The sequence below is a fragment of the Falco cherrug genome, chromosome 14, assembly GCF_023634085.1.
Source record: "Falco cherrug isolate bFalChe1 chromosome 14, bFalChe1.pri, whole genome shotgun sequence".
Classification (NCBI taxonomy): domain Eukaryota; kingdom Metazoa; phylum Chordata; class Aves; order Falconiformes; family Falconidae; genus Falco; species Falco cherrug.
The window spans coordinates 752,926-776,107 of NC_073710.1; the positions used below are offsets into that span (position 1 = coordinate 752,926).

The window sequence follows — 23,182 nt, forward strand, 5'->3', positions numbered from 1 at the left end:
GCTTACTGGCACATCTTTCTTGAAGCTGACTCCAGTTGGTCGGGTGATTGTAATGGTTTTTGCAACAGTGGTGGTGGTTGAGGTGGTTACTATAGTGCTGACTTGGCCAGCAAGAGGAGCTTTTGCTGGAACCTGGGCCTGGGCTTGAGCCTGGGCAAGTGCAATACTTCCAGGGGTGGTGATTGAACCCTGCATCTTCACAGGAGGATCTCTGGATTGCTGTCCATATTCTATGTACTAGAACAGGGTGAACAAGCACATACATAAGTTTACACGCAACAACAGAACTACAGGTTGAATTTTAGCATGAGCAGTATACAGGTTTGCCAACAAACTTGAAAAATACCTGACACTAATGCTGTTAAGGGAATCTGCAAACCACAATTGCGTACCCTTATAAAGCACATCTTGTCACTACTTACTTTCTTACTGGAGAGGAGCCTCAGGCTCTACCTCTGACCTCAATAGGTTTATGCCAAGCATCAAGAGACATGACATCCTTAAAATTTTACAGAGAGCTACCCAAAACCCCCCATCCCTGCAGGCCTGGGATAGCAGAGCAGAAGAGGGGATAGAGCCCGAGAACTGCGTATCAAGTAACTGGCTACAATGCAGGTAAGAAGTCTTGCCCAAGGACTCCTACAGCCACATAGAAACAGTGAAGTCTGAAGTTCAGAATTAATAAGCAAAACCATAGTTCTGAAACTGCCAACTTCAAAATTTTACATCTTCTAAACTAGCTGCACAGTAGAAAATGGGTTTCTTCCCTGCTGTAATACATTTACCCAGAAACTGGTAACATTAGACAACATGCTGTCATTTAACAGATACAATCTGAAACCTGTTAGTGTAACTGAGACTGCTACTGGACTTTGCAGCTTTGGGTAGGTGGCCTACCTACCTTAAGAGCTGAACATTTTTCATCATTTACATGATGCTCTCAAGCTCTGCCACTCCCATTAGCTTTTCTGCACTTCTACCAATGAAAGCAATCAACACTGCTTTGGACTACAGGGTATTCCCATTATCCTGACCAGACCTTCAGAAGCAAAATTTCTCTCACCTTTTTCTGGATTATTTTAGCAGGCAGGTCTGAGTAAGAAACTGTATTAACCCAGCTGAATGCCCTCCATTTTAGAGGAAAACTCCAAATCCTTAAGGGACTGGAATATGAATCCACTGAAGCACTTCAAAACCTTTGTGCATAGCCTTGTGCACTGGCTGATAACACTTATATTCAGGCAGCTATTTCAACATAAGGAACCCAAACAGATTTGTGGAAACAGAAGAGGTACCAGATAACCACCTTCACCTGCCCACTCTATCCCACAGCAAAACCTTTAAAAGGCATTTGATTTGGTGGATGTACACTGCCTAAAATTGTGACAGGTGACTTTTTCCAAAGGAAAACAGGAATTTGCTCAAAAGAATGTAAAATCATAGAAAGCTAGTGTGCTAATGTGAACACTCACCTCCTGTAAATGATGTGGGAACTGTATAAAGTGACTAATAGAAGCCAAGTGCTGACAATACTGGGGATAGTCCTTCAATCTGTCAAACAAAATACACATTAGTCAGAACCACAAGCCCAGATCAGAAACAGTATTAGAGAGAAATACAAATAACACTGATATGTCATTCCCATACAGAATCACAGAATTACTTCTGGACTCCTTACAGCAGTTGTACTACAAACAAAGCATTTTCCACAAAGTACTTTTTGTTGCAAAACTCATTTGAAATTAACAGCAAAATAAAAGGTTTATTTGCAGTAACTCATCCTACATCTCTTATACTTCTGACTGAGCACAAGATTGCATTTATATTCCGTATTTGCAGTAAGATTATTGGGTAAGTAATTTGTAGTTTGGCTCAGTGCATTTTAAACAACAAACCAGAGTGCCCCTAACACCCAAGACAGAAGCTTCTTCACCTACGCACACCAATTGTTATAGTTCTACTTACAAACGCTAGATGCTACCACTGATTGACAGTAAAATCTTTATGTTCCACTTAAAATGGTTCTTAAGAAGAGTAAGATGGTGGCTAGGACTCAAGTATGTCAGCCTTAAGTGTCTTCCATGAATGACGCAAGCAACAGCTTTTATTACAGATTAAATACTGCAGGGCAGATGAATGTTGAAAGGAGAATAAGGACAGAAGATAATGTGCTCCTTGCTTATGAGTCCACACATTTCTAGTCATTAAATAATTCCAAGAAGCTTTATAACACCTTTCAAGTTCAACTATCTTCCCCCAGAACAAAGCCTTTTCTGACAGGTGTATAATCCTGCCTACTATAGCAGCCTGCCTTGAGAGTTTCCTTTACCTGCAATCTATTACAAGCTTTGAGAAAGCTTTTCTTGAGACACTTTTTGCTATTCTTGAGATTTGTGTACAACCAAAGTCCTAGAGCTTAGTTCCTAGCCAGTCTTTCAGTAATGAATCACATAAATAGCACTTCAGTAGAAAGCACCTGTAACTACATTCACCCCATTTCTAACAAGCTAACAACTTCATCTAACAACCCATCACCAAATTGTTTTTATAAACAAAGTCCACCAAGTAGTTTCAGCATCCCAGTTTGTCCCACGTTTATGCAGGTACTGCACTGAACATTCTGATTTAAATTAAGTCACCCTTTAACTAACACATTAGCATATTTTGTTTCAGCTCATCATATCTTTAAAGTAATCCTGACATTGAGACCTGTAAATATCAAACACATATAAGCAATCTTGTACTGCATAATCAGAGCAGGTTCAAGGTTATCAAGACATTACAGGCACTGCTACAAGTATTACCAAAACCCACACTCACCTATTTTTAAATCTATCTAGTGCAGCAATACCAAAATAGTACATTTTGGATGCAAAAGGCTTTCGTAAGGCTTCAAGAACATAGCGTAGGGCCAGGCCCAATGCCATATAAGTAACCAGTCCTTTCTCTATTATCCCACCGAAGAGGCAGGCTGTTATGTGCAGCTCTTTATCTGGGTACTGGGGAAAGAAACGGTATTCCTCAAACAAGTTCCTCAGCATACAGTTAAACACTTCTCGTTCCCGTTTAATGTTGGAGTCCTTAAACCTCTGCAGCATTTCCAAGACCTACAAAGAAATTGGAAATTGTTACTAACAGATTTGCTTTGTTTCAGCCCTTCCACACCTTCAGGTTTCAACAGTGCTTGTAACTAAGGTAAACTGCACTCCCACAAGCTAGACTGCAAAATAACTGCTTCAAGAAAACCTCTTTTCAGCCAGAAGACACTACATTACCACAATAAGCTTCTACCTCAGACTTTAGCTTTTTTCCCTTTAAGTAACTGTCTTCACATAAAACTTTGTGACCGCCTACTCCATTGCTTTAAAATTAGAAAAATGAAAATTAATGTTCAGTGTCTTTCATAATTTATAACCACATAAATCTATTAAATTATATTTGAAGTACTTCAAAGAGCAAGAACATCAGAGTGATAATTACTCTCATAGAGACTAACCAAAATAATTATCAAAGCTCAGACGGTAGAACTTAGGATACCTTTATATATTTGGATGTTGTAGTAATTTTTAGATACTTGAAAAGCAAATATATTCATTATAAGAATAATTTATATAGACTGTTGAAAAACATACTTTAGCACTTATTTTGAACGCAAAAGCTTCCACTCCACATTGAACTCTTCCCACTCAGCATCATTTTAGGAGTGTTAATTAGACATCTTTAGATGAAGACTTTAGTCTTCAGTCCACAGAAGTCAAAAGTTGAATGTAATGATCAAAAGCAAGTTTAATGTGAAAGCACGCTGTCTTAGAAATACACCATTTCAACCATGCAAAAAACCCAATGCTGCCAGCATCTACCACTAGCCCTTTGTTATTTTCCAGTAAAACATGAAGGAATAATTGCTACTAACTTTATAGCAAGTCTTTGGACAGGTGATGCAACTGCTACAGAACAGAACTCACCTCATCTACAGACATGGTCGGATGTGGTGGATGGTTGTAAATACGCTGAAAGTAGCTGTTTGCCTCATCATCTATTTCTTTGCTAAAGTGCTGATTAGCCTCTGGCCACACCTGAGATAAGTCAGCTGTTAAAGGGAAGAGGTATCATGCTCAGAACAACTTCAGGCAGTCAGGATTTGCACCTAGTCCTTTTCAGCTCTTCCACCAATCTACACAGAACCTGCTAGTTCTCCTGAAAAGCAGGGTATTGATCCTTTCCAGTAGACAGGAATTGTTATTTTAAAAGAAAAATATCTCTGTTTTCCATACATAGTACTTACGTAAAAGAACTTAATTCTAAGATAGAATTAACTCCTGCTGTTGTATTCCTAGAACCCACTGCATCCCTAGCTAACCTCAACTGACACTTAAACTAAATGAATGCAAAACGGACTGGAATAAATAAAGCATGATACACAACACTAACATGCAGACAAACTTTCACACAAGCTTTCAGGCCAGCCAGTGAGCTTCAAGCAAGTTTATACTGAGTGTTCAAGCCCAAAAATATTAACCAATGGTCACCACAGCCGCCTGCACTGTGTATCTGTCAAGATCAGGAACTTTGCTTTTATAGAGGAGCTGTGAAAGGAGACATATGTACCAACAGCAGCATGGAAGGTTTAGCATATGGCTATGATTCCTAAAGGCAAGATGTGATTGCTTCAACATTTCATTGTGAGCATACTTCAGAGACATAAACGAGTTAAGTATAAATAGCTCAGTGTTAAGAACCAAATTACTTGTTCCAAAAACCACCTTCCCACCAACTTTTGTTAAGTCTTATTTGCATCCAGTGTTGCAGTCTAATTCGCTGCTTTACCTGTCAAATTCTTTGCTGCAACAGGACCTTACCGAGGTAGCTTTGCTTAACCATGTCACAAACAAAACAAAAAACCCTCTTACCCGATGCATACAATTCTCCATAAGGAGCAGGATGACACTTTTGTTGACAACACAGCACAACAAAAAAGGACACCAACACTGTTCATGCAGATCTGTAACGTCACATTTTTACACTAACAGGTTTTTTTTAAAAAAAAAAAAGCCACCCCCACTCCCCCAGCCACTCGGAAAGCTTTTAGTATAGAAGTTTAGAAGCACCTTTTTCAGACTAATGCCATCATACAAGAGTCTTATTTCTTACATTTACCACCTACAGATCTAAGCCTCCCTTGAAATAAATGCAGATTAACTGCAGACCACAGTCACACTTCACAGGCACAGACAACACTACCACTTACAAGGTTTCATCTTACTCTGCTGGAATGTAGGCTGGTTCAGTCCAGACGTGCTCAGCTTCCTTTGCACGAATGGGTCATTGTTCACCGCAGGAAGGCCCAGGGCTCCAGTTCCTATGCCAGTCAGGCTACCCGTAGTAAGACCACCTACTGAAGATCAAACCCGTAGTAAGACCACCTACTGAAGATCAAACTGATCATCTCAGTTGCACCCTTCACAGGATGCACTTAACACTCCCAGCACTCAATTTCCAAGAACTGAGCTATATAGCTTCATAACTGCCTAATACCAAGCAGTTTTATCTCAAGTGATTCTTAATCTGTCCCAACCTAACATAACGCTGCTAAAATCTTTCAGAACACTCACCCTCTTGACTCTCAAACTTTTTACCTACTGCAGTTGCAACATTCTGCACTGCTATTTCAGCAGGAACCTAGAAGCAAGGACTGTTTAATTCCCTGCCACATGACACAGCTGTTTGTCCAGTAATCCCAGTGATGGCAGTAACACTGCCTTAGCTCCGATACATCAAAAATACAAACCACTCCATGTGGATAGCAGTACCTGGAAGCTGTGAAGAGAGTCCTCCAATGCCACTGAAACCTGTTGTCTGGTTTTGGGTGGAAAGAGGGGGGAATGCTTTTGCTGGTGACTGAGGAGTGCTGAATGCAGAGCCCAGGTTTGGAGGGAAGCCTTGCATGCTCTGGGTATGAGGAGCAGCCGAGCCACCTAGACTAAGAGATGCCATTCCTGCAAGCGAGTCGATCTGAATGAAGAAAGGAAGATTATACACAGACATCCATAAACCATGATCAAGCTGATTTTTGGCAGGTTTTGTATAAAGAAGCTACATATCAAAATATTCCTGAAAAGAGCTTTTGTGGAGTTACTTTAAATTCTGAAGTCATCCAGATCACCCCAGATTAGTTTGTCTACAGAATGCGATTTCACTTTTTCTTCTACGATCCCCAAAATCCTATTCTACCAGAGGTTTTAGAGAAAGGCTGATTATTCTATAGTCTCTAGTTAAGTGTTACACAACAGTAAGTGCTTGTAAGCAGCACAGATTTTTATGCTAGTTTATGCTCTGCAGTCTGCGACCTCAGACCCCACCTCAAGACTTAAAAGTTATTTAGTACCAAGCTCACAGAGTATCTTTAACTGTCTACAGGATGCCATTATGCCCGCTTTTCACAGGTAAATGCCTGAAAGCAGTCTTCGATAAAAAGCATTAAGATCTGGGTGATGAGGAGGAGGGAAGGCACAACACTGCCTGACAGAGCAGTAACTTAAGAGCTCCTGATGAGGAACAGCAGAAAACTGCTATCTGCCCAAAAGACAGCATGACTACAGACTAACATCTGCTGCTCTATTTGTTCACATCGGTTATTTGCAGCAGGTTGCCAAGATATTTGGTACATGTGACAAGCAACTTCAATAAAACAACAATTTACAAGGAAACTGCTCTCTGTATTTAGTTCATGAACCTACTCATGTTTCAGACATTCTTAAATGCTAAACTGCCACTATTTCATGTGAAAAAAACTTGTCACCACTTTTAAATCTGCCATTGAATGTAATTGCTAGAAGCAAAACCTGTCTGTAATGGGTTGCTCCCAGAGGAGGAAGGGATGATGAGTGACAGGGAGCAACTTAAATGTACCTTGTTTTTAAGAGCATTCAGTTGAGAGCTGAAGAGCCCCAGTTCTAACAAAGTCCTTACACTCTAGCACAGCACTGTTGCTTGGCCCGTGAGGCTACAAACAAGACAGATCAGGTTCAAAGGCAGTGCTTAATTCTCAAAAGTCTTAGTAAATTTTAGCACTTTAAAAGAAACCCTCAGTTATTTTAAATAAACCAAATCTCTAACCCTCTTCAGTGCTCCCATCCTGCTATCCTTCAGTTACTTCTTACCAACATTTGTGAAATTAAAGACATTTCTGAACTACAAACCTCAGGCTTTATTCTGTAGTTACAGGTTATCTAGACATGCAAGCATAAAACTAAGGGAGCCAGATGATGTTTTACTGAGTCCTGCTGAAAAAGCTCAAACAGTGCAGCAGAACTAATGTTAAATCAACAGTAACTCCTAAAAAACGCAGCACGTTTTTTGTCTACCTGTACAGGAGAGATGGCATCCAAGCTACTAGCACTGGGTGGGCGTCCTTTTGGCATGACTCCAGGTGGTGGCTGTCTAGCCTTGTTCATGACATTACTGCAGTTAGCTACCATGGTGAGGATCGTCTCTGACAGCTCCTGAGAAACACTCCTAGAACAGAGAAGCAGGCTAGTGAGCCATATAACATGCGTGAAACTAAGGCCCCTATCTTACATGGTCTTCCTAGAGAAACTGGGGCCACATTTCACAAATAGAAGCTGTAAAACAACTCCAGCAGAAGGTACATTTTGTTATTTGCAAAACTTAGAGCACATCCCAAGAGAAATGAAAACAGAAAAATTTAACCTGTAGTTCTAAAAATTAGTCTCCAATAGTATACTCCTTTGTTTTCAGTAATTCAAGTAGTGCTTCACAGTTACCCCAGCAAGTAATGACTTATAGAAATCTGGGATATGCATCTACATCACTAACAGTCCTTGGAACAACAGACTACCTACAACAGTCTTTGTATGCTGTCATCCACATTTTGGGCTATATACAGCTCAGCCTCATAAATTAACACACACAATCACTGATGCTAACAATCCCTCATTCAAATCTGCTCCTCAGGGCTCCTTCCTGTCCTCAAGACTTCACTCATTATTATTCCCACTCTGAATCTTGTTACACATGAGGTCTCTCCAAAAGGGGAGATATAACAAGACTAAAGCTTGGGCTACACATTCAAAGGACAAAAAAGGATGAGAGGTAAATACCACCACCTGCTTCACTAAAACTCATCTGTCTGTGCACTGAAAGACATGCTTCACACACTAACATTAAACCAAAACAGAGACAGCAAACCTAACTATTCAAGATTATAATAATCAAAAGCCAACTGAAAACTGAAACTTAGGCACAAAGTCATTGCACAATCAAGAGCAGCTTGTACCTCTTTCCAAAGTATTCCATGTCTGACTGCCAGGTTCCGAAACTGGAAGGAAAGCCAGCTCTGCTGCTGACATACCTAACCACAAACATATTAACACAACACTAACATTTTCCTTTTGGAAAATACAGCCAATTATTAACAGCGTGCCTGAACTTTTTAGTTCTACCTTCTTGGGGAAGACAGCTAAAGCAGCAGATACCTTCCTGTAATGGGGCAGCTATACCAATACAGCTTTGTTGTTTTGTTAAAATGAGGAATCTCCACACAAGGCTAACTCGATTTTCACAAGCTTTTACTGCACAGCTGTTGGCATGAGGTGAAAAAGACAGAAGAACAATCCTGACAATTAAGGCAGGAAAAAAAAGTGCAGATCAGCCTTTAGCATTACAGGCTACACAGAGATAAGGGCTTCCAGTTGTTCTCCAAAGACAGTGATCCACTATGTAGTGTGGATAAAAGCTCACCCGTGACAGATGGGGGGTGGGGGAGATAGTATGGGTGAGCAGGTTTCCATACAGGGCAACAAACATTTTATCAACCATTTCCAGGGCCTCGTGTCAAAGGCCTTAGAAGCAATGGGCTTGGGGGCATGTATCAAAAAGCAATCAGAAACTTAACACCCAAAGGGACTTCTGTTTTGGAAAAGTGCAACCAGACCTGAAGACCACACTCTGAGCATGGAACACTGTAGGTTCAGTATCTACAACATGTACTTGCTTACACTGCAATGCCAGAGTCTCAGAAATATCAACATTTAAATGTATGTATGACCAATTAGCAGGCAGCAGAGTTTTTTTCCTTGATGCAGGAGGCATTCCAAGATCATACAGTGCTGCCCTAACTAGGAAATGGGACTAAGGACCTAAGAGCCAAGTTCACACATTGTTACCACCCTCAGTCTTCTGCCCTCCCCTTTTGTAGCAGTTAAGACTTGCAGTCTTCATGCTTAAATACTGTAGCACACTTCAGCAAAACAAACTGCAACCTGCTGTAGATAGATAATATGTCAGCCCACAACAAAGACTAATTACAGTGCTAGAATTTTGTATTTATGGTGACCAGTTACGTCACTTGTGCTTTGGAGCAATCCACTAACACTACGTCCCACCACCTAGAGAGACTGAAGGTTAACTTTGTTATCATACCAAAAGATATACTGCTGTATCAAGTACAAAACTGCAGGTTTTCACAAAAAAACTGCATTTGAGGCAAAGGTTATGAAGAAGTAGGTGGGCATGAACTGGTTGAATGGTCGCAAAGAGTTGTGGTCAACGGCTCGATGTCCAAGTGGAGACCAGTGACAAGTGGCATTCCTCAGGGGTCAGTACTGGGACTGGTGCTGTTCAATACCTTTGTTGGTAGCATGAACAGTGGGATCAAGTGCACCCTCAACTAGTCTGCTGATGACACAACGTACATGGTGCAGTTGACACGCTGAAGGGAAGGGATGCCATCCAGAGGCATCTTGACAGGACTGAGATGTGGGCTCTAGTGAACCTCACAAGGTTCAACAAGGCCAAGTACAAGGTGGTGTGTGTGGGTTGGGGCAACCCCCAGAATCAATACAGGCTGGGTGGAGAATGGATTAAGAGCAGTCCTGAGCAGAAGAGCTTGGGGATGCTAGCAGACTGAAAGCTCAACAATGTGCACTTGCAGCCCAGAAAGCTGACCAAATCCTGGGCTGCTTGCAAAGCAGTATGACCAGCAGGTCAAGGGAGGCAATTCTCCCCCTCTGCTCTGCTCTCATGAGATCCCACCTGGAATACTGCATCCAGCTCTGGAGCCCCCAACATAAGAAGGACATGGACCTGTTGAATTGAGTCCAGAGGAAGCCACAAAGATGATCAGAGGGCTGGAACACCTCTCCTGTGAAGACAGGCTGAGGGTGTTGGGGTTGTTAAGCCTGGAGAAGAGAAGGCTCCAAGGAGACCTCATAGCAGCTTTCCAGTATTTAAAGGGGGCCTACAAGAAAGCTGGAGAGGAGCTTTTTACAAGGGCATGTAGTGACAGGACAGGGGGAAATGGCTCTAAACTGGAAAAAATTAGCTATTAGGAAGAAATTCTTCACTGTGAAGGTGGTGAGGCACTGGCAGAGGTTTTCCAGAGCAGCTGTGGATGCCCCATCCCTGGAAGTGTTCAAGGCCAGAGTGCATGGGGCTTGGAACAACCTGGGCTGGGGGTTGGAACTAGATGTCTTTAAGGTCCCTTCCAACCCAAACTGTTCTACGATTTATGATTCTATGGTAACAAGCTCTTAAAGAAAATGTCAGTATTTTCAAGTTCTATGTAAAAATATATTCAGGCATCTATCCTAATCAGTGCTATTCCCAGAAAAGAGCTATGGGATAACTACAGTAAGGTGAACTTTGGAACATAATAAGGAGGAAAAGCCAAAAACCACAGGCAGCCAGCTCTAGAGGAAAAACCGTCAGCTTAAGGGAAGCCCCAGCTTGCTGACATAAAAGTTCACCTCTTCCATAAATTTTTTTAACCCATTTTTACAGAGCAGGGAAAGGCCTTTTCATTCCCCTAGGCACAGGTAGCCAGAAGCCTCTTCCGTTCTTCAAGCAGGGACTGAGAAAGAGTGACCATGCCTCCAGCTGACACGCTTGACCTATGCTGGACACAGCTGCATGGGGAGAGGCACTGCTTGCTGCCCCTCTCAACTCACTGCAGCTCAAGAAGCAGCCTTCTCATAAGCAGTTTGTTACCAAATCACATGCTTGGTCAGCCTGTGGTGCCTGCAACCACTCTGAATTCATTTTAAGAACACAGTAATAAAAGGAGCACTTATTTCTTTTTGAAGCCTCACTGCTACACAATGCCACAACTGCGGTGCCCACCAGTGACAAACAAGCTGCACCAAAAATGAAGTGTCTCAAAACATGCAGGGTCCTGGTGGCTAAAAAAAAGTGTCTCCCATTTTGTGTCCAGGGACAAGAAATAATTACAGCCTAATTAAAGAGCAGGGTCCTAAATCAACAGATTTAAGAAACAGCAGACTTCAGCTTGTGAAGTCAAACTACCCTTCCAGGCGTATTTAATATTTACTGCGATTTTCCTTCGTGACTGAAACTTAAGCTAATCAAAGCAATTGCTTCATGAAAGAAAGCCAAGCATTTTCTTTTTAAAGCTCAAAGAGAATAAGTAATGGAAAATGACTGCAAGTAGGTCACATTCTTGCATAAAAGGGAATACAAGTAGCTATAAAAAGAAACCAAAAACAGAGAGAATTGTGCCAGTAGAGAACTAGTGGCTTTTGGAATTAATTAAATAAATATTGGTAACACATTAAGATTCAGAACACAGTGACATTAGATGCAAGTCAAGCCTACAGTTAACTATTAAACCTCTGAAATCTGGACACAGTAGCAATGCAAAATAATGAATGTAATTTAATTTGTGAACTATAGCCTCAGAAGACGCACTTTGAGTTGAAAAATAACAGCCATCTTTTCAGCCCAAGAAGTGTGCTAGACCATTATATTTCAACAGCATTTCGAAGTTTAATTGCACAGGTCCCAGCAGAAGTCAGGAGAATCCTTTCTCTCAAAATATAGGTACCTCAAATTCCCTCCCAGTTCAAATACCCATCATGACAATTCTATGTCAATACTCACTTCCTAGCATCTACATGACAGCCACAAACCATCCTGGACACCTTTAAAGATGTTGTGTCTTTCACAACAACACTGGTGAAGCTAAGGGACACAATATAGGCCTTCAATCAGGTAATGTGCAGACACACCAGCCTCTTTTGGTGTCAAAATTGAATACTCAAAACTAGCACTGTCTCCAGCTTTCAGTCTCTCTGGCACATACACCATGCTATGCTACACTTAGTTATCTTTGAAATACTGCTGTCAAAAGCAGTTAAATACCATCTTGATCTGACAGCACAGAGAAGTGACACCACAAATATTTAACAACATTCAGTCATTTTTAAGAAAATGTGAACACAGTACTTAAAAACTCATTTGTCCTTTCTGTTGTCTACCTGTCTCCTCTAGCAAATGAAACTGCTCCCTAGGACCCACACTTTTCTTCTGGACTTCAGCTAAGCAATCTGATCTGCAAGAGGCTATTTTCCACCCTTACACTACTTTGAGACTGTCTCAAATGAAGACAACATAAGTTGCACATCTAGTTTCAGTCCCAGTTACATTACAATCACCACTTACCACTTCAGCACACAAGGACTGCATTAGCCCCTTCTGCTAGGGTAGTAATCACACAGAGCCATTTGCCTAACACAATCACAAAAGCCTTTATGCAGTCACTGTTTTCCAAGATGCTGTCCCACTCTGTAGTTACACCTGTATTCCTTTCTGTGCAAATTACAGCCCTGTATTTAGTCATTAACAACCCAGGATCTCACCAAGCAGCCATCCCCCAGTTACCAAGATCACCTCACTTGTTTAATTATAAAGACAAGAACACTCAAGCTCTTGTGACCTAACTTCAGAAGCTTCAGTGCAAAATTAAACCTACTACTGAATCCACCCCTGCAAGCTTATATACTTTTGTTAACCCCATTCTCCCTGTGAAATTCCAAACCAGCTGTGACCATGTGCCAGCAAACAAGTTGCAAACAGATTACACATTCAGCATAAGCAATATAATCCTTACCCAGCACAAGCTTGCAGACATGCCAACATAGTCGCCAAGGTTTCTGGAGGAAGCTGAGCACTTTTGGGCTGATCTTTTTCTGGAGCAAGGCCACCCAGGATAGAGGGACATCTTCTCTTTAAGAAGGTCATACAGGCCTGGATGAAAGGCTCCTGAGGAAAAAATGTTATCTTAATCTCCCAAACTGCATCCAAGCCACTATTTCAAACTTGGCAATTGCACTGTGGAAACAACTGCGCTAAGCTATTATAGTTCAGTGAAAATGTACTATCAGACCATAGACACTTTCCACAACTTTAAAACTACTTATAAAATTAATGAAGTGACTTAAGTTAGTCACTGATAGAGTGCAGAAATAGAAAGAAAAATCCTGCTTTACCCCATGCTCCCGAATTTTATCTGTGAGCCATTTGTCAAGTTTGAGGTATTCCCGTCGAGAGGCAAGTGCAGCAAGGTCAATAACAAAGGCAAATGGAGTACCATTTAGCAGCATTGACAAGGCCTAAAGAAAAAAAATAATCAGAAGACTAGTAGTGAAGACACAAATATACCCTTTCTCCTTTCTTTTCCTTCTTATCCCCATATACTTTTTAGTACAGAAGTCTTGCGATCACATGCTGCTATGCTTTCTCTGTCAACGAAAAGACTGGTACTATGAGCTTCACTCACTTACAGCTTGCCCGTGAGACAAATAAGCAAGAGCTCTCATTTGAAATCATGACCCTATCTTCTTTGAAGCGACCTTGTGCTGACAGTTTTAAATTCCTCTATATGAAAACCCACCAGCAAATGGCTGAGAGCTACCAAGTCGGTATCACAGCAAAATTAATCACCAGGGTCCAGCACCTCCCTGCAAAGAGACCTCAACCCCTTCAGAGCCACTCTGAATACATTTGCTCTAAGTGTTCATCTTTGAGCACAGGAACTGCTACAACAAAACTGACTTCAAGCAGCAGTTTGCGCTCTTGCGCTTTGGAGACACCCAATTATTCTGCATCTAACTTTAGGAAGCAATAAAGTCCTCAAAGAATCTTCTACATTCCCATTTCAATGGTATTCAAGTTTAAAATAGTCAAAGCCCTTCCTGGATTTACAGTCCATTCCCATAGCAAGCAGTCCTATTATACTCCTTCCCAAGTTACTTGTCAGCTAAGCCATGATAACCAGCCCTACTATGAATGCCAAGGAGAACCGCCTTTAGTTCACAACTGGAGAGGTAGAAAGCATCTGTAGTCAGACACCACAACTCAGCTGAAGAGCACTGGTTTTTCAATTTTTTTTTTTTTTTTTTTTGCGGGGGGGGGGGAGGTTGTTTTTTTTAAAATGAGGTACAGCAGCAACAAATGAATTCAGACATGCTTAAACAAAGTAATCCTGACTAAATTAGCCACATCTAAATTAAGCTTGGCCTTTGTTAAAAGATAAGCGAATCTGCATAAGACACCAGAGAGAAAATAACAGCAGTACTTTGAAAAACTCACCTTCAAGTCTTGCGCCACATCAAGAATACGTGACAATTTTGCCTGGTCATACTGCTCCCCTCTCATGTACCATTCTGCCATTGCATGCATGATAAGCTGACGAATTGAAGGAGACTGACCCTGAGAAGAATTAAATTAGGATAATTAGGATTTTACTTCATGCCTCTAGGACAGGGGTCCTCAAACTATGGCCCACAGGCTGGATATGGCCCCCCAGGGTCCTCAATTTGGCCCCCAGTATTTACAGAAGCCCCCCTGCCCCCACCCCAGGGGTTGGGGGGGGGGGGGCGGGGAGGGGAACCAAGCAGCCATAAATGACCTCCTGCCACTTCATCCATGTGCTGGCCCCGTTTAAAAAGTTTGAGGACCGCTGCTCTAGGAAAAGGATCAACCATGTGAACATTAAATAGGATATTTGACCTCTAAAGCTTAACATGCAAACATATTTACTCTTTAACTTCAGAACTTGACTTCTGAGTTGGGTTTTTTGTGCAATAAACTATCCAGGAACTACAACTGAAAGATGTAGGATGACTATGAAAAGGATGTACATCTCTGTCTCTTTCCTACCACTGTACAGGTCTAGTTCCTCTCAACTGTACAGAAACTGCTCTTGGAACGTGCAAATTTACAAAATGTTATGCCTGATGTGATGTCTTGAAGTGAGACCTGAAATGTCACACCTTAACATGGAAAACACAGTATCTAGCTCTTTGCTCACACAGGGGCAATTTTAAACTACAACACATTAAGATTTTGATGACAGCAAGGTTTTTGCTTAAAGACTCCCTCAGCTGGGGAAGTGAAATATCCTCAAGTTGTGGATCAGCACCATGATGGCTGCCACGTGACATTCTGTACTTTATTCTGAAGCCTGCCCTGTGGAAAAGTCACATATTCTGCCAGTTCAATACCGTATGCAGAAAGCATATCACTTCTATCCCCCCATTCTTCAATTTAAAGACTTTTGTCAGGGGAAAAAAAACCCCAAACATTCATAGTACTTCAGCTAGAAAACAGCCATAATTTTGCAGTGAATGTAGACCGAGACTTAAGAGGTAAAGCTTCTTATCAACTCTACTGTATTTGAACAAGGCAAGATATTTCCTAATGCATTCTCCTACCCCAGAGACTTCCTCTGCTGTTAAGTTTCCTCTTATGACTCTTACTTGCTTAACTACCAGTGGACACAATGACAAAGGCCATACCAAAAGGGCAATACATAAAAGCCTACCTGTTTGTCCACTGAAAGCATGGGATTTGCACGCATAATTACCCTGTCTCTGCATGGAAGCTCTCTGTGTAAAGGGTAGCAGCCAGTCCCAAGTTTTCAGAAAACACCCTAGAGGCTCCTAAAACTTACACTGTAAGTAGCTTCTTTATACATGGAATAGTTTCTATCTTTTAGCAGAGTACTTTGGTTTAAACCGCCTCATCTCTTACTGCTTCAGGTTTCTACACTTCAAAAAGTGTAAATTTGAGAGTTTGGGGAGGGGGGGTGGCGTCTACTGTTCTGAGAGTGGAGGGGGTTGTTACTGTTGTGAGCGTTTGGTGTTCTTTTGTTTTCAAAAAAAAAAATAAAAATCAAACTTTGGTTAAAACTGGAAGGAAAAAAAACCAAGTCAAGTTTGACTTTGGTCTCTCTACTTCTCCAGGAATATTTTCTCAGTGAACATGATTTCTTTGCTCTGAATATATTTCCACAAAGAAAATCAAATCACAACAGTTTGCTTCAAGACAGGGATGAGATAACTCATACTATTTCCGATAAGCCACTGCTAATTTACCCCTTTGGTTTTAAATTACCCAGTTCATAAACCAATATAAGCATTGTTTTAACTGTTCAACCCACTTAACAAGCTTTCAGTTCCATGAACAAACTACAGGCACACTTATTAAAAATACTTACCTGCCCATGCCATGCATAGTGCAAAATGATAGCAGAGTTGGGATGGTTGCCAAGGAAAATTGGCATGAGCGTGGAGATGAGTTCATGGCGCAAGGTATGCCAGGACGTGTTGATCTGCAGTAAGGCCAATACCAACATATCTGGGCAATGCTTGATAGGAAAACTGAAGAGCTGCTTGACCTGCTCATACTGTCCCACTTCTGCCAGTCGTAACAGAGATTCAATCAAATCCAGGCTCTTCCTAACAAAAGGAAAAAAACCAAATAGAAACAACCCCCCAGAAGTTACAAAGTAGTTGGCTTACAGGATCCTGGATTCACACATTTTGCAGCAACAACTGAAAGACTACATATAGAGCAATGCCTACTGCAAACAACCGGTCCCCGCAGCTCTTACCACATACAATTAAGCCTACAAGACCATTACAACTTTTTTTTTTAAAAAAACACCATTTAAGAGCTTTTTCTGATTTTGTTAGGGAAGAGAGAGAATTGAAAGCTGATGCTGGAAAAAATCAGCTTGAGGTGGGTCACTTTGATAACTTGGCTTGAAACATACTTCCAGAAATGGAATACACCTTTCAAAACACCTGAGGTTCCCACCTGTGAAACTTAGTGAATATATTCTACTTGTTTTGTCTGCCTTACAGACAAGTAATCATTGCCACCTCCCCCAATTTACCCATTATCCTCTCCATCTTCCCATTCACTATTTTGGGCCATACAGTGGAAATAGAAGTAAATACCTTCACTGAAATCAGCTACAGAGCTGCATCAGAAGGGGTGTAAAGGTCAGCTTGAAGTCAAACTAGTCAGCTTTATGCAATAACGCAGCAATAGCTGTATAAATTTACTATTTAAATCCCAGGATTCCTTTCATACAAGTAGAGGAAGTTTTTCTAAGGTCATCCTGGGAAAGATAAATTTAAATTCATACCTCCAAGCTCACAGTATCTGCCAAAATACATCAGCAGAAATTCTCCAGACAACCAGAAGACTCCAATAAAAGCAAGAACTGGCAGTACCTTTTCAGGTATTATGGAAGTACACAGGATTTTCTGATATGAGAGTTTTCACTGATCAAACACGGAACAAATACTAATGGCTGATCTATTGGGATGTACACACAGCTACAAAGAAATCTGGTTGCATAAAGACAAAGCCACATTTGACTACACAAGCAAGTTAACTCTAGGTACAAAAAGAAGTTGAGAGCAGGTTTACCATGTAGCAATTTCTCGATTGTCATCCTCCGGTGGTGCTTTCAGGATGTCTGTGGCAACAGTATGACAAGGGTAGTCAGCAAAACAGAAGATGTCAGGGTTTATGAGGGAATGTTGAATGAAAGAGAGCTGGAATAAAAGACATTAGAAGTAGTTTAGATATTTGGAGTTTGAGGTTCCTTCCACTTTATTAACTGCCACATTTCTGAGAATGACATAAATCAAAGCCAAGATGAGCCAAGATTTACTATCAATGTGTTTTACATAACTGATCATCTCACACATTTCCTCCCTGGATTTCCAGAAGTGACAGACACACACATGCTGAGGGTACTTGTTTGCACAAAGCTGTAGCCTTTTTGTGCAACCAGGTAAAAACAGTTCTACAGTCAGCTGCATCACCCATCAGAACTCTGCCAAAACCAGGTGTTGCCACACACATACAGCAAGTGACCATCTCCTCCCAAACAATGCAGACCCCGTTCAATTAACAGACTGTACTTCAACATACCCGAGGCCTGTGCCTTACAGGCCAAGTTCTCAAGTGGGACTTGTCTAAAAATTCATGTCACAAATCCACATTTGGAATTCAAGAAATTCAGGAAATTTGCAAGATGCAACAGAAATGCTGGTAAACCTACCTGGCCCTCCGCGTGCTTCCAAGGTCTGTATATGGCATTAACTGGAAAAACTTCCATGCCCAGCCCTCTCTGGATGCCAAACACTACAATATGCAGGCCCTTGCTGTCACGAATCTGAAATCCCGGATGGTCCAATTCATAGGTTACTACTTTGAAGTCCAGGCTAGGATTCTGCAATCAGAAAACCAAGAGTAGTCATCCATCAACATTACTATCTTCAGTACTGTCTTGTAAGAACCCCTATTCATCAGTATTTTAACCAGCTTCACATTCACCTGACTTGTAGTTGAAAGCAAGGTTTTTGTTTTAACAGAACCAGGATTTAGACAGCTGTGTGAACTTGATGCAAGTTAATGTTTGAAACTAGCCTGTGAGACTGCACTTCCCCCAGCACTACAGGCAGTAGCTATCTATCCTTCCAAACATTTGACTAACAAGCCTTCAAAAACAAAAAAAAACCACCCCAACACATAGCTCCTTTCTTAGCATGCTGACTCAATTCTTTTGTAGGCTTCCATACAACTTCCAACAGAAGGCAGAAGGGTCTGACCTGCTGGCAAGAACAACTTGCTTTTCCTTTTGTAAAATGTACACTGCAAGTACTTGCAAAGCATCTATTAGACTTGCAGATATTTCACAAGGATGAGGGAGCTTGGAGGGAACTATGGGCCACCATGGAACACAGACCACTCATTTCAGAGATAGCTGAGCAAAGGTAGTTATGTGTTCCAAGGCTTATAAAAACAACACAGTGAGTCCTGCACAGATTAGAAGGAACATATAAGAAAAAAAATCACCCAATATAAGGCAGGCAAAAGAAACTGTACTCATGTTTCACTGAGTTAATTACAAAAATTGCTGCTTTAAGTGGTGGAAAGATTTTCCATTTCTGAAGCATCATCATATGCAAAAAGCATTTCGTTTTGGAATCAATAGCTACAAAAATATTTTGTTTAATTTTCATCATTAATGCCTACAGTGAGCAGCTTTTCAAAACAAGGTGCCTGACGCACAAAACTTTCCACTGTCAGAAATAATTTCAAACACAAAAATGCTCAGAGAACGAATGCTGGAGTATGTGGGAGCAGTGTGGAATAAAAACTCAAGTTGCACCCAAGTTAGCCATTCAGGCAGCTTTTAATTCCCACAATTCCTCAGAATTTTCTTGTTCATGAGGAAAAACACTAATCATTTAAGTATAGCAGTGCTATCACTTTAGTGAGATTCAAAGCCATTCAGACTGCTAGGAGCTTAAAAAGATTAATACACTCATTGAGATATGCTCTTCTTCCAGATACTCCACATAAAAGACCACGACACTCACGAAACTTACCAGCTCTTTAAGAACATCAATTAAGACCTCCACATTCCAGGTATGGGCTTGTGCTCCATCACTTTTATCTTTCCCGTCACTCCAAATCCCACTGCCAGGAGCCGAAATAGACTGCAAGTTAAATACACTCAATCAAATACTAGTTAAAAATAAAGCAGCCTCAAAAGCCACTAGCTACAGAACTAGCTACACCAAGCAGAAGTTCAGACCAGTAGACCAGTCAGACCAGTAATGACACCAGTTGCACACTTTGAGAATCCTTCATTCAGGAGTGTACTACAGAATTTACAGCAGAGTAAGTGTTGAAAGATAAACACAATTCTTAAATTACGACAGGCTAGCATTTCAACTCCTTATTTTCTGCCAATTAAAACATATCTAATGCCCACCCCGGTAGGCCACTCACTTGTAATGGAATACCATCCGTCAACCCCGAATGAGTTCGAGCCATCATCCCCAAAACCCTGGCAACCTGGGCAGCCGTGACTTCCCGAACACCAAACTGCATGATTATGTTGCGACATTCTTCGACACTAAGATGCAACAGAACAGAGAGATCTTAATACAAAAACAGGCTTCACTGGGGCACAAGATAAGACAGAGACCAAAACAAGAACTGAGACTACAGCTGGGACAGCACACAGATTGCTGGGAGAAACTAACTGCAGACTGTAAAATATGACCATTCACTCAACTTCAGTTATGTTCATCAAATGATCCAACATAACAAAGTTCCAGGACAAGCAAGAGAAATCCAGTAGAAAGCGCATGCAATTATTTCCATGAAACATACTGTGCCACCTATTCAGTTCAAAGCTAGATCTACTTAAGCAACAGTGAGAGACATTTCACAGGCTACGCTCTGTCAAAGTAAAAGCACAGGGTAAGTTTAGCACTGTTCTCTGTTAAAAGCACTTCCACATATTGACCTGTGATACAGAGCTTCAAAGACTGACATTTTCTGCCAGCTAAAAGTGAATAAAGGCCTTGACAATGCACATTTCAAAACGATGACGTGCACTGTTCAAAAGGTGAAAGTATGCCTTTTAGCCTGATGCAAGCCACAGTGTCTCTGATTAAGGTCACCAGCAAAAACATTCAAGGAGCCAAAAGAGCAAAGAATGAGCATATGCTTAAGTTTCAATTTTAGAACTGAAGGCCTGTTTTGCAGTTTTCCCTTTCATTTTGTTAACACTTCATAATTAGGCAAACAAGATTTATACAGCATCAGTATAGATATAAACGATGTTTTATTAACAGGCACATCTTAACAGAGGGAATAACTTTCAGTATCTTCCAACACATTTATATTGTGCATCTCCTTACTCCACTGTTGAAACAGAAACTTGTGTTAGCATCTTTGATATTTGATCACCTCCCCAAAGTAGTCAACAGTCTTCTTTTAAAATACAGAATTGTTTACTTCTCTTAGCTTATGCTTAATACATCTTCTTTTTAAAAAAGAACCAACACATTAGGTTCATACTGAGGGCTAAAGAATAAGGCCTGCCTCAAAACCAGCCACATGCTTGCAGGCTCCTGTAACACTATCCTAAATCCTTAAAAACTGCATTCAAAAACTGAGCTGGATTTGTGCAGGTAAGTGCAGACAGCAAATAAACAGCAAGAAGCAACTTTAATATATGCAAATGTATTCCTCAACAGACAGCTTCTGACTCAAGTCTAGCTTCATCTTCCACTCTGCTAGTAACTATTTCAATTCACACAAGTGTATAAACAAATAGCCCATGTAATACAGTACTTGTGCTGGGTGCTATAAGCAAGATCTTTAGTCTGCTGCTCCCCCAACCCCATACAGCTCTACAGCTGACAGCCCGTTCACGTGGCTCCAGCAAGTCGAGTTAACAGAGCTGCCCATCTAACATTTCAGAGTAGGGGCAGTGAGCAAGCATATGGAACACTGCTGAAGACGTGGGTAATGCATGTCTATGAATGCATACACAAACCCAGGATGCGTTTAAGACAGCTGTATTTTTACCAAAACAAGCCTAAGCAGGCGATGACTGACACAGCTGTTAAAGTACTTCAACAATTCACTATCATAATTTCTAGAAATTATCTCAAATACACTGTGTACCACACCAATCTAAACCCAATGCAACAAAAAGAAAGCTACTGCTGGTCAATTCTCTTGAAGTGAGACTATTACCTTCAGTTCTTCTGTAGCCTATTTCATGTGAACAGTGAGCTAACAGGAGTCTGTCACAAGAGCAAAGTTCTTCCAATAACAGAGTAGGATGTAGCTGGAATTTATGCCTACCTAGCCAATTTGGTTTTGCTTAAAAAAAAAAAAAGGGTGGTGGTCAAATACTTATACACCCTTCACAAGGAATTTGAAAAGCTTTAGTTAACACTTCTTACCATGATAACATCCTATACCATCTCAACAGACATGCTATACACAACAGAAGAAAGCAAAATACAAAACCGGAATCAGAACAAATGACCTTATAATATTTAACGAGGTTCTAGTTATTTTAGTACTTTCAAGTGTTCTTAACCTTTTGCCTCAAGAAAATGACTGCCACCCAAAATGCTTGAAAATTACATTTTCCTACAAACCTTGTACAAAAGCCATAACCAACTTCTTGCATGAAATCTGCCAGAGAACTCTCCATCATGGTTTTGGCTATCCCTCCAGAATCAGGCAGGATCCTGTCCATTAGAATGTCCCGTTTTTCAGGGTATAGAAGTGGTGCAAGCACCACAGGGCAACGCTCCTGGGGAAAATCTAAAGGCAAGAGTAAACAGAATTGTCAAAAACCACAGAATACCAGTTGTACGCAAGCAACTATTCAAAATAACATGACTGCTGGGCTGGAGTTTCCCTGCTGCTGTAGAAATCAAGAGGCTAATCGTGTGACAGCCCTCCACCCCACCTCCCAGTCCTCCATTGGCACTTGGATAATGCTAGCAAACAAGAATGTGGAATAGACTAGGTTCATACAGGTTTACTGCAGCTGCCCAAACAGACTAACAGCTGTGCTAGTGGTAAGTTTAAAACTAAACTGTCACTAACAGTCATCCAAAAAAAAGCACAGAGCAGGAAACAATACAGCAGTACCACAAAATCCTCTCCTCCAACTCAGGAAGCATTAAGAAACCAAGGATCTGCTATTGAGTCTAAGTAGTCTAGCAAATCTAAACCAGGCACCTGGGGCATGGAACAAAAGCATACTCCCTTCTTCCTTCCAGGGAAGCAAAGTTTAAGAGAGACACAGTGTGTGGACGGAGTTCTGCTCACAGTGGAAAGCAGCAAAGACACCTCATGGGCAGGCTTTCCTGAGAAAACATTATCTTTAAGATGATGCATAATGTCTCCGTACCCCCTGAGGGCCATTCAGAGAAGAGTTCCCAATATGAACTAAGTAGTTATACTTAAACATTGTTCTTGTATAAAAGGTGCTTTCCTCTAGGTCAGCACAGAACCAAGGAATTGGTTGAGTTAAATTCAGTTAGCTTTGAGAACAAATCCTCCTTACTCTGATGGGTTTACAGCAAACACTGTTTTGGAGGAGACTACCATAATGATGACATTCCCTGCCGTCACACAAGGACCACGGTAGTTTTCAGGCAACGAACTGGCATTTGATCCAAAAGAACTTCCCTTGCTGTGCTAGTGTTTCCTCATAGAACTGCAGCGCATATCA

The 23,182-nt window shown here is 41.1% G+C and overlaps 1 protein-coding gene and 1 non-coding gene across 13 annotated transcripts in view; both read right to left on the minus strand.

Annotated features, from left to right (window-relative positions):
• Nucleotides 1-23,182, minus strand: part of CNOT1 (CCR4-NOT transcription complex subunit 1) — a 61,568-nt gene that overhangs the window by 24,905 nt on the left and 13,481 nt on the right. For 5 of the 12 annotated variants that reach the window (XM_055727023.1, XM_055727017.1, XM_055727022.1 and 2 more), the window contains exons 8-23: nt 22,095-22,263; nt 19,918-20,044; nt 19,512-19,622; nt 18,179-18,349; nt 17,539-17,666; nt 16,316-16,556; nt 14,407-14,526; nt 13,305-13,427; nt 12,926-13,077; nt 7,365-7,515; nt 5,811-6,012; nt 5,249-5,395; nt 3,966-4,090; nt 2,821-3,107; nt 1,473-1,551; nt 7-237 (exon numbers count right to left, since the gene is read on the minus strand). In XM_055727023.1, the coding sequence (XP_055582998.1) occupies nt 7-237; nt 1,473-1,551; nt 2,821-3,107; nt 3,966-4,090; nt 5,249-5,395; nt 5,811-6,012; nt 7,365-7,515; nt 12,926-13,077; nt 13,305-13,427; nt 14,407-14,526; nt 16,316-16,556; nt 17,539-17,666; nt 18,179-18,349; nt 19,512-19,622; nt 19,918-20,044; nt 22,095-22,263 (2,564 nt within the window). The remainder of the gene's footprint in view (nt 1-6; nt 238-1,472; nt 1,552-2,820; nt 3,108-3,965; nt 4,091-5,248; nt 5,396-5,810; nt 6,013-7,364; nt 7,516-12,925; nt 13,078-13,304; nt 13,428-14,406; nt 14,527-16,315; nt 16,557-17,538; nt 17,667-18,178; nt 18,350-19,511; nt 19,623-19,917; nt 20,045-22,094; nt 22,264-23,182) is intronic. The other 7 variants (XM_055727026.1, XM_055727027.1, XM_055727021.1 and 4 more) reach the window with 3 other exon arrangements.
• On the minus strand, nt 6,902-7,040 carry LOC114016158 (small nucleolar RNA SNORA50). Its single transcript, XR_003560476.1, has one exon. It is a non-coding gene; the product is annotated as a small nucleolar RNA SNORA50 (small nucleolar RNA).